The sequence below is a fragment of the Physeter macrocephalus genome, chromosome 8 (genome assembly GCF_002837175.3).
Source record: "Physeter macrocephalus isolate SW-GA chromosome 8, ASM283717v5, whole genome shotgun sequence".
NCBI lineage: Eukaryota > Metazoa > Chordata > Mammalia > Artiodactyla > Physeteridae > Physeter > Physeter macrocephalus.
The window spans coordinates 75,035,190-75,047,481 of NC_041221.1; the positions used below are offsets into that span (position 1 = coordinate 75,035,190).

The 12,292-nt window shown below is 41.8% G+C and overlaps 1 protein-coding gene across 1 annotated transcript in view; it reads left to right on the forward strand.

Moving 5' to 3' along the window:
• The window catches only part of ARHGEF28 (Rho guanine nucleotide exchange factor 28), a 325,739-nt gene that overhangs the window by 142,471 nt on the left and 170,976 nt on the right, over nt 1-12,292 (forward strand). The window contains exons 6-8 of the mRNA XM_024122262.3: nt 1,228-1,411; nt 5,253-5,433; nt 8,651-8,723. Coding sequence (XP_023978030.1) covers nt 1,228-1,411; nt 5,253-5,433; nt 8,651-8,723 — 438 coding nt within the window. The remainder of the gene's footprint in view (nt 1-1,227; nt 1,412-5,252; nt 5,434-8,650; nt 8,724-12,292) is intronic.

Sequence of the window (12,292 nt, forward strand, 5' to 3'; positions counted from 1 at the left end):
AGGATAAAAGACAGATAAGGTCCTACCCTGTTGGGCCTTCCACTCCAGTGTGATGCAGCATCCTCTGCATCTCTTTCAGATTACAGTCAATAACATTACTTAACTGGAGGGAATGTATAACTCAGATTCTTACTGAGTACTTATTCTGACAGATCTTAAGTGTTAGGATTTTCATGTTCAGTTGTTAAGACTAGGTTTGTTTTAAGGTGTGTCTTGATGTCGATGGAGTTCATGGGCCTATCTTTTTAAAATGTAAGCAAATGTATTCTTTTACATGTTTCCAATGTAATGTTTGTCATGCGCCAGCTGTGTTCCAGGCACTGCGTCATTGTAGGAGAAATACAGGAGTACAAACTCTATACAAATTAGACAGTTTAAACATACACAAATAATTGAGATTTTAGTAGTCAGTTGCCATTCAACTCAATAAATACGGAGTGACTTCAGTTTGCCATATACCATGCCAGGTGTTAGGAATAAAAAACTTCCAGGACGCCCTCAGCCTGTAAGAAGATACAGTCAGGAAACAACCATAAGACACAGCGGCAAACACCAACAGCAAAAACCCAGACACAAACCAAGCAGGAGCCCCCTTATCAAGGGGGATGTGAAGAGGCACAGGCCGAATTTTTGAAGCAGAGTACTGGTGTGTGTGGCTTTGGCAACACTGAAATAATCCCAAAGCTCTAATAAATGGGTAGAAGTACCTCCACAAAGTTTGAGAGAGACCATGGACTCAGAGTCCATTTCTGCCCCCGCTGCTGACCGGAGAGGAGCACCTCTGAGGACAAAATGTGGAAATGGAGGCTCCTTGACACTCTTGGCCTCTAGTAGCCTGTCCTGCTAGGGTAACAGCATCTCCTTAGAGGACACCTTGGAAATTGACGATGTCTGTTTCCAAAGGATGGTGTGTGCTCCTAGCACTTGTTTTCCATGGATGACCTCACTGAACATGAGTGAAAGGTGACGCAAACATGCGCCATGGTGCACAGAACAACATCGTACCAGTGATGTGCGAAGCTGGTTCCAGCACCTCCCTGACCTTGCACAAATCACTTGACCTCTCCACATCTGTAAAATGAGGTTTCTGGATTAGATGCTTTTGATGGTTCCTTCCAGCTCTGACATGTTTCCTATTACTAGTCTTACTTTGACAATCTCTTTGATAAAATATATAAGACAGACTTTTTAAATGAAGGAACTAATATTACATGTTTTTCTTTTCAGTGTCTCTACATAGAGAGTCTCTTCTGCACCTGGCTGTGAGATGGGGCCTTGCTAAGCTTTCTCAGTTCCTCCTGTGTCTCCCTGGAGGAGTCCAGGCCTTGGCTTTACCCAACGAGGAGGGTGCCACGCCATTAGACTTAGCTTTACGTGGTGGATGCTCCAAGCTGTTTGAAGACATCACAAAGTGAGTTTGGCTACCTGATAGATTCTCTCTCAGTCTGGTTCTCTGAAGTCTTCCAAGCATTATGGAAAAATTAAAGTAACCAAACCACGAACTAACATTGGTTTATATTTTACCATTAATTCCCATGTATAAAGTACAAATATACATATCATACATAAACAGATATACAGATATATTTGGTATTCACATTTCATGGGGGAGAGGGAGTCAGGAAAAATGTCTTAAAAGGCTCCATGGTTGGGGGGCTGGCCGTAAGAAGAAGAAAAGTTGGGAAACACTAGCCTAACCCCTACTTATCTTTCAGGTTTTCGCTTAAATGTCACTTCATCAGAGAGGCCTTCTATGTTATGGTCTTTTACAATTATGATTAATTTACAGTATTAATTGTGATTAAAATTATGATTAATTTATAATATAAATCATAATTTATAATTATATATATATAGTCATCATATATTTCATATATGTCTCCAGCCTAAATCATTTGAGGACTGAAACTATTTGTTTTACCCACTGTGTTCAGCAGGTACATTCATTGAAAGAATATAAGTTTTTGTTGAATCAATGAACAACAAACAAACCCCAAGATACTATGTAGCCAGTGAGCTGGTTATTAGGATCTAGAGATAATGGAAGTGAAATAATTTGTCAACTCTAAAGTTCTCTATGTTGAGGATGATACCAACACTTTTAATGTTTGTTACTTAGAATGGTTCAGATTGGTCATTATATCCTATACAGTGATTTCCTTGATTTAACATGTGGTAAAAAATAAGTGGGAAACTACAATGAAAATGACAAATTACTACATAAATATTAAATATTATCAATGTTATTACATGGTGTGTCCTAATGGACTGGTATGTTTCATTTGTCCCGTGGAACTCAATGTAAATAATTTATGGTCATATGCTACCTAAGTGCATGTTGAAGTCACAGCTTTCTGTTTATTTTTGTTCTTACTTGGTCAAGTGACCGCCAACTAAGGAAAGAGCCCATCCCAATGGAATTGCCTTTATCTTTGCTCTACCGTGACCCCACTTTCTTTAGCTAAAAGGGGCAAGACAGGACCACTTCCTCTGACTTTGTCATTGTGGATAGTTCAGGGTTACATTGAGGACCTGGAGCCTCACTTCATCTTTGGTAGCTTTGTATCTTTCTTTTGTGTCCAAGACCAGAAGATGACATGTGTTTTTAAAGTTTACACATCCTCTATGTCAAAAAAAACCCAAACAACCTAATCAAAAAATGGGCAGAAATCTAAATAGACATTTCTCCAAAGAAAACACACAGATGTCCAAAAAGCTCAACATCACTAATTATCAGAGAAATGCAAATCAAAACTATGATGAGGTATCATCTCTTACCGGTCAGAATGGCCAAAAAGTCCACAAACAATAAATGCTGGAGAGGGTGTGGAGAAAAGGGAACCGTCCTACACTGTTGGTGGGAATGTAAATTGGTGCATCCACTATGGAGAACAGTATGGAGGTTCCTTAAAAAACTACAAATAGAACTACCATACGACCCCGCAATCCCACTACTGGGCGTATACCCTGAGAAAACCATAATTCAAAAAGAGTCATGTACCAAAATGTTCATTGCAGCTCTATTTACGATAGCCAGGACATGGAAGCAACCTAAGTGTCCATCAACAGATGAATGGATAAAGAAGATGTGGCACATATATACAATAGAATATTACTCAGCCATAAAAAGAAATGAAACTGAGTTATTTGTAATGAGGTGGATAGACCTGGAGTCTGTCATACAGAGTGAAGTAAGTCAGAAGGAGAAAAACAAATACCGTATGCTAACACATATATATGGAATCTAAGAAAAAAAAATGTCATGAAGAGATTAGTGGTAGGACAGGAATAAAACACAGACCTACTAGAGCATGGACTTGAGGACATGGGGAGGGGGAAGGGTAATTCACTTTGTTGTAAAGGAGAAACTAACACACTATTGTAAAACAGTTATACTCCAATAAAGATGTTAAAAAAAAAAACAAAAAAAAAACTAAAAATAGAGTTACTGCATAATCCAGCAATCCCACTCCTAGCATATATCCAGAGAAAACCATAATCCGAAAAGATACACACACCTGAATGTTCGTAGCATCACTATTTACAATAGCTGAGACATAGAAGCAACCTAAATGTCCATCATGAGAGGAATGGATAAAGAAAATGTCTTACATATATACAATGGAATATTACTCAGCCATAAAAAAGAATGAAATAATACCATTTGCAGCCACATGGATAGACCTAGAGATTATCATACTAAGTGAAGTAAGTCAAACAGAGAAAGACAAATATCATGTGATATCACTCATATGTAGAATCTAATTTAAGAAATGATGCAAATAAACTTATTTACAAAGCAGAAACAGACTTACAGATATGGAAAAGAAACTTATGGTTACCAAAGGGGAAACATTGGAGGGAGGGATAAATCAGGAGCTTGGGATGAACATGCACACACTACTATATATAAGATAGATTACCAACAAGGACCTACTGTGTAGCACAGGGAACTCTATTCAGTATTCTTTGATAACCTTTAAGAGAAAAAAATCTAAAAAAGAATGAGTATATGCATATATGAATCACTTTGCTGTACACCTGAATCTAACACAACATTGTAAATCAACTATACTCCAATAAAATTAAAATAAAAAAAGTTTACACATCTAATACATCCATTCATGGATGGGATTAGAAATAGACTGTAAGCTAAATTTTGATTATGTGATGGAGCCTCCATTTTCTAAATTAATTACAAAAATCTTATTGCTCAGCCTGCATCATTCACTTCAATGGCTTGTAGTTGGCATGGGGAGTTGTTTTCTAGAAGATTCTGAAGTCCTTGCAGGTAATTGTGTCAAGAGTTTGGGGAGATGCCGCAAATCTTAGAGTACAGGTGCTCTTAATGGATCTCTTTTTGTCACTCCATGTGATAGAGATAGCATTTTTGTAGTTGGAGCTATACTATAATTTTGCAAATATACAAATGCTGATTAACAAAATGAGGTAATGGAAGAAGAGAAAAGAGACACAGAGCTAGTTCTGTGAACTGGGAGCATCTGGGGGCTTTGACAACATGCTGAGGCAAGCTGTTACCTGGGAGTACTAGCATCTCCCTCCTGAGGCCTCTTTACCATTGCTACTACATGACCTATAGGCCATCCAGAATATTATGACACTAACCATGAAGCCTACATAGAGCTAATAAATGTGCAGTTGTTCTTAACCACAACAGAATGGAAAATAAGCCAATATTCAGGAATTTAGTTTGGGAATATTGTTTCTTTGTTTATGAACAAATTCAAGAATACAACACGATCAAATTTATGCAGGTTTTAATTTGCATGAGGAAATGATTTACAACAGTAGACCCGTGTGTTGTGAATATCTTGCTTGTTTGTAACGTCCGAACCTCACCATGCTCTCTGGAGATCATATCTGTTTTCCACTGTAATCGCCTAATAAACTGTCTGCTGCCAGCTAATTTGTGGTACTACATGTGTTGCCATTAAGGCCAGAGGCATCTTTTCAGATTAAAGGGGAGAATGAGGTAAAATACTATGTTTAAAAGTCAGTACTGTTGCATTAATTATGTAGATCTTTATAGTATATAATATATGTGAACAGCTTTTCAATTGACGTCTTCTCTAGGTGGAAAAACAAAGATGACTTTATTAGGATCTATTTACAGGATCTTATGTACCTATCTTCAGTAGGTAGCTCTTATGGCTTGTTTTGCCAGTTGGGTTTGTAACTTCAGGGACAATGAAAGGTATTGGGATCGTGGGTTTTGATTTGTGATGTTTCAGCTTCCAGGTCAGACGTTCCCCAGGTTTCTCCCGAGTGCAGCTCAGCGAAGATGCCTCCCTGCGGTATATTCACTCATCAGAAACACTGACCCTGACGCTTAATCACACAGCCGAGCATTTGTTGGAGGCGGATATTAAACTCTTTAGGAAATACTTTTGGGATAGAGCCGTTCTCCTCAAGGTTTGTGCCCTTTATTGTGGTATAAGACATAATAACTCACGCTCTTTGAGAGTGCAGACAGCAAACTCGTTGTTTTGGGAACAGTATTTTTTTTGGGTGGGGGGTAGCACTTTCTTTTTTTCTAATGGGACTTTGAGGGCCATGGAATTAGAAACTGTTACACCAGTAGAAGAAAGATTATTATATGATATTTTGGCGGTAGGTAGAAAATAGTAATTTGTGTAATATTGTTTCCTTTACTTTTCATGAACCAGCATCACTGATGTTTAATATTCTAATATTGGGTATTTTCTATTAACTTATTGACTGTATTATAATTCTTATCTAAAGCAGTTGCCTTTAGGGTTATTTTAAATGAATAATATCTTCTTCTGGGATTTCTTAAGGCTTAGATATAGTTAAGCCTTTGTTTCAGTGTACAGATTCTTCTTGAATGGGGACTGGTCACTTGAGACCAGTTCTTTTTCAAAGAGATTTTTCCCCCTCCCACCGTGGCCCAAACATCAGCTTTGACTGTTATCAGAGCATGCCCATCTCAGGGTTTAAAATGTTTCATCTTCATTATTTTTATTTTTTTGTTGAATCTGGAAGACTGTAAAGCATATTCATATATTTTAATTATTATTAAGTAGAATGTTCTTTTGAGTAAAAGGGCTTCAGTCAATTTAGTTGATAGTGCCCAGGGGTATAATGGTTCACTCACTAGCCCCCAGCAAAGTCTTCTCAAGCACATCCATTAATAAGCACCAGTTTCATGACTATATAGGCTTTACAAAGTAAACAGTGAGCTTACTGTTATCAGAAAACTGATATTGGTATTTATCAGTTTTGGCTTTTGTAAAATGTTTGCTTTATATAACTAAATTGAAGGTTTAACCAGAAACATTATATTTCAAAGATTATTGCTTACTCCATATAGGGTTTTATTAAATAATTAAAATAAACATGCTCTTCAGAGTGTGAACTACCTCTGTTGGGTTTTAGGGAGTTTAGTGGATAATTTTCTGGCATACAGTATTTCCTCATTTTGCTTAAGGATACTTTCTGTTTAAAGAAACAGAAGTTCTCAGCCATCCCTGTGGCTTCTCACCCAGGCCCCCAGGGGTGGCTATTTCAGTGGGGCAGAAGCTGGGCCTGGCCCAGCAGCCTTACTCAGGGCGAGTGCCTCTCCCTGCAGTTTCAGAGGGGCAGAGCTCAGCAACACGTGTGTCTTAGAGGGGACACTCAGACTACAGCAAGACCACAAAGCTCCTGCAAAGGCTAGAGCATGCTCCATGTAAAGCAAAAATTCTGAACATTTGTGCATTATAAAAACTTCCAGCTTCTTAGGTCGGATTCGTGATTTCTTGTAACTTGAGATAATTATTACTGATGACATTGGGGGAGATTTAGGATGAGTAAATCTAGATGCTTTAATAATTGATTGTGTGGACTTTACAATAACAAAGACCAAATGAAGATTACTTTCCAGTTTATCAGAGATTTTAATTTTATGGAGAACACTTGATAAAAGGAGAATCCATTGCAGTGGGATGGGCTTGTGTTCCAGGTTTCAGCACCCCTTTTTCGTTCCTCCTGTCCTAAGCTTTTGGCTGGGTAGTGCGTAGGGAGACTGGGAAGGGAATAGGGCTGAGGTTCTTTAAGACACTGTGATATTGTAACTTACAATAAGAAATATATCTGGTCTCCCTCCATGGTTCTTGGCTCACAGCCCCCCAGACCCTTAGGATTTCCTAAGTGTGGAGCGGATAAAGGTGTTTTTTGTTATGTTAATGAGGCAACTTTTGGAAAGCACCTAAGGATGGGGGCTAGTTACCTGTGGAGCCAATCGCCCGGTAACTTTCAGTCCCACCTCCGTGACCTCCAGGGAGGGGAAAGGGCCTGGAGATGGAGTTTAATCACCAGTGTGGACAGAGATTTAATCTATCATGCCTACGTAATAACGCAAGCCTCCATAAAAACCCCAAAGGACTGGATTCAGAGAACTTTCTAGGTTGGTGAACTTGTGGAGGTACTGGGTGACTAGCCTGCTAGGAGGGGCATGGAAGCTCCGTGCCCTGTCCCCATACCTTGCCCCATGCACCTCTTCCATCTGGCTATTCCCAAGTTATATCTGCTTATAATAAACCTTAATCTAGTAAGTGGTTGTCTTTGGCCTTGAGCCTACATGGTGAGCCCTCTTTTAACCCCAGGTACTCATGCTACCATCTCCTTAGTACCTCTCCAGACATATACCTGCTTCGGTCCATCCGTTAATTCCATGGCGGGTCCTAAAAGAGAGAGTACAGTGTCCTGGGAATAAAGGCTGGGAGCAGTTAATAGCCACAGAGGGTGGGTGACCGGGTACTGCTTGTTCCCTGCCTCTTTGTGATTTGGTCAGTTATGTATATTTTCATGTTCTTTTTGCTCTGGCCTCAGGATGTCCTGAAATAGTCATGAGCAAGGCACTTGATATGCTGAGCTTAATAACATGCCCAGCGGGGGGGGATTCAGGGCTCTGGGTCAGTTGTAGGGTTGCTTGCCTCAGTTTGCCCATGTATTTGTTTTGGAACATGTGCTGATGCAGCCTTGGGCAATTTTTGACACATCAACACATAATTCTGTGCCCGCATTTTCACTGGCTGTGGGGAATCTATTTGAAAAGAAAATACAGAGGGCTCTAAAGGCATCTTCTCTCTACAGATCACAACTCAGTCTTGGCCAGGGACAGCCTGCACCAGCATGTGCCAGCATGTAGCCCGAGGCTTATGCTCATCCTGGGTCCTCCCTGTAATAGTGGTCCTACCCCCATCTCCAGGCCCCCAATCCCTGTGTCTTAAGGGTGTGGATGGAGGTTGGTCTAGGTGGGCAGATGCATCAAACAGAAGTCCTTACAGGTTTCAAGATTTTCTGTTCTCTGTCCCCCTTTTGGTTCATGCGTCATCATGTTCCTGAGAATCTTCTGGTGGTGTGATCTGGGGAAGCAGTGAGGACTAGTGTCAGGGACAGTTTTGGCCCTTGTCTCTGGTTCCTCCTGCTGTCTCTCATGTCATCCGGGGTGCTGCTTACATGTTCTCCCAGCAGCTTTACCACCCTATCTGCCCCCACCTCTCCAGGCCATGCCTCTGGCCTGTCCCGTCTCTGAGATGCTCGATTGTGATTTTCATCTCTTGTTGCTTATCTGAAGCCTCAAATGGCTTGCAGTGATTTTTTTTTTGTTTGTTCCTTCCTCTCTTAGGCTCTTGAAGAGCAAGAAGCCAGGTCAGAGGAAAAATCAGATATGCCCTCCAGCACTGCAGAAAACGAAGAAGGTACGCACGCTCCTTCCTGACGCCGGGAACCCAGAAAGCGCTCAGAACTAACTAGTCACCTGGGAGTTGAAGTGTGTGGTGGAGGAGATCAGGGGCTGAGGGACTCAGAGGCAAGAGCAGGGTGCTGGGGTACCACTGGGCCCCGGGGTCCTCCAGCAGCGCCGAACGAAGGTACTGTGTGTTTCCACTTTTTATTCAGTTAGCATTTACTGGGTTCCTCCCACATTCCTGATCTTTGGGGACCTCTGCTGACACGCAGAGAGTGTCCCCCTCATTTCCAAGTTCAGTCCATTCGTTCCGTTCAGTCCTCCGTCACTCACCTGTTCTCCAGCTTACTCCACCTCTGTGGAGCTCCTGCTCTGTGCTGGCCCAGGGGGTCTTAGAGGATGGAGGCCGTGAGGGTGTCTTTGTTGCCATGGGTTCTGGGGAGCACCGCTGGCGTGTAGAGGTGACGGGAGGGGGCACGCTGGGGGTTCTTCAGGGTACAGGCGGCCCTACCCAACCCAGGTTGTCCTGCACAGCCCTGATGGAGCTTCAGAGACTGAGTGTACAAATCTGCTGGAGGTGGGCGTCCACAGCAAGAGGTGTGTGTTTAAAATACATTGTCACTACTCTGTTCCACATCGTAACGTGGAGTCGTGTTGATGGCGCACCTGGACGTAACACCCAGCTTGTAGGCAGGAATATCGTCCTTCGTCGTTTTCTCTAACTTGGCAGTTTGTCTGGGCATGTGATCTCTACTTCAATTCAGGTTCTTTCCCCTTTAATGTATGCAAGTAGGTCTGATCTGTTAGCAAGTCCTAGTAATAAACACGGGTTTTGATTCGCTGGAGTATCTTACCTCTGTTCTTGAATACTCCTGTACTATTTATATGGAATGGATTGTCATTTTGTTTTTTGTTTTCCAAAACCCAGTTGTTTTAGGAATCTGACCATACATCACTATGTCTTCCAGGGTAGTCAGGGCAAAGGTTTTAATACATATTATCAATTACGTTCCTTTTGCTTCATATTTTAGAGTGTTTTTTATTTTTTGAAACTAAATGCGAGGTTAGGTTTATTTATGTCTGGGGGTAGGGTTATATTATCTACTTAATTTCAGATCAGTGGAGCAGACGTTAACAAAATATCTGTTAACGTAAAGCGACAATAGTCTGATAGGGGTGAGACGCAGCATGCTAGATGCTGGGGTTAGGGAGAAAAAATAGGACAAGACTCCTATTCCCAAACCACCAGTGTCGACAGCTGGAAGACCGGTTGTTCTAAGTGTGTGTGCCCCACGCACCTGCACTCAGTCCCGGGTTAAGCCAACCAGTTGAGCTTCCCACCCAAGCTGCACCGCTTGGGGCCCTGTGGAGTTGCCCTCGCTGCTCTCCCCTGTGGGTGGTGCGCTGGCTGCGTGGAGGGAGCTGCAGCTTGCCGTACCTGCCCAAGGAGGTGGTGGTGAGTTTCACACTTTCTCCTGCAGACCCATGGGAGAAAACTCCGGGCTCATGTCATGAGCGCTGTCATCTCCTGAGCATTGGGCTTGGCTTTTACTACTCTGACAGTAACTGATCAGGTTTCTTGCTTCTACTTGGCTGGTAAACCTGGGGCTAAGTTTCTGGCCTGCTGGTTGCAAATTTGTAGGGTACTGTTGACCACCTTTTGATATTACCCTTATTTCTTAAGCCTTCACTCTTGCTTTTCCTTTTTTTTTTTTTAAATCAACTCCTGATTTTTACTCTATCATCATATACATTTTTCTTCCCTTGTAATCCACCTCCAAACTGACCTAGAACAAAGTGAGGTCTAAACAAGTGCTGAAATTCTAAGTTCTTGCCCTCAAGGGACTGACAGTTTGGGACTAGTGCAGAAAAACAAGCTGTCCCAGCACAGTATAAGTGCTATAGGAGTCACAGGCAAGTAATACTGTGAGAACTCTGTGGTGTGTGATGGTGGGGTGGTCAGGGAAAGCTTCTTGGTGGAGGTGACCCTGGAGCTGTGATCTAAGGGAGGGAAGGGAATTCTAGACAATGGGACTATATGCAGTACAGAGCCCTGAACCAGATGATGCGCTGGGGGAGATGCAAGTTGTTTTGTGGTCCTGGAGTATAGGGGTGTGTATATGATGCCAGGAACATAGGCCTGAAAGAGAGGCAGATCAGCAGGGCTTGTACACAAGGCAAGGAACTGGAACTCCACCTTGACAGCTCTGGGAACTGTTTTAAGCAAATTAGATCAGGTTGTTATTTAGAAAGGTCACTCTGTGAGAGTGTGAAGAATGGGTTAGAGGGGCCAGGGGCTGCTGAGAGTAATGCAGAAGACAGTCTGCACCATAGTAGTATAATGAGATTGGAGACAGAGGGACCGATGGATACTGTCCTGAAGGTGTAGGATGTCAGGTGGGTGTCAGTGGCAAGGGAGAAGGGTGATTCTTCCATTGCTGGTGTGTCCCTGTGCGGGACAGGCCTTACAGGAAGCAGGATCGTGACAAAATACCTACTCAGTTTTAGACAGGTTGAGTTTGATGGGCCCAGGGGGGCAGGCAAGTTAATATACCTGGATGCCAGCTGGACTGAAGTCACTCAACCAATAAGCAAAAGAATTTGGACAGAAACTCAAGTTCTCTAACGTCAAATAATTAATGTGTATATTTTACAGACCTTGTAGACCGTGCTTTTATCTGCATACGTTTGGAGGACATGTTAGAAACTGTGTGCACATTCCAGCAGAGGGCAGTATTCGCCTAAAGTGAAAACATTCAGTTAGCTTTTGTTCATTCATAAGCCTGCAGGTGACTCAGCTGGAAGAACAAAACATTTTGAGTGTAAGAGCTTGGTTGTTTGTTTTTTTTCCCTTTAACCCCCAAAGCAAACTTTCCCTTTGAGATCTCACAGAAGATTCTTAATAGATAATGTTCTCCCTCCTGGGGCAGTGGGTAGAAAGGGAACTTTTAAGTGTGTATCTGTAGCTGCCATTGATTAAAAGATTATAATACCTTTAGCTTGGAAATTTACTTTGTCTCTGTTAGTGTGATAAATGGTTTTATTATTGTCTCTGAACCAATTATGTTTTGATAACTTCATTATTGTAATTGTCCTCCCAGAATGATGGGATGTTATTCCAAATGAATTATATGGCCACAAGGTCACCTCATTTTCACTGTGTTCGGATGAATAAGCTAATTATGAGTATGTATTGATCCACCAACTGACTCCGTTTTGTCCCTTGCCGCCTTTTTCGTTATTTGATCTCCTGCTCTAGGAGTTCCTAAAGAGCATTGTACCGAACACCAACCTTGGAAGATGCTCTGAAAAATAAGTATTCTTTGTCCAAATAAGTAGGAAATGCTATATATGAAACCCCCCTATTGGAAACTGAGAATACATTTAACGTTTTGTAGGTTCTCGTTAAGTCTTGCAGTCAAGAAACCTGTGTTTCGTGTTTAACCTAACAGTTCTCTAACTTGACCATGGGAGAATCCCTTTCTCTTAGTTCTCAGCATCTCATGAAAGTGGTCTGTGGAAGGTGCTTTGGAAATGTTGCTCTTCCTCGTCTCCCCTGATCCTGTCCTTTCTTAAGCTTAT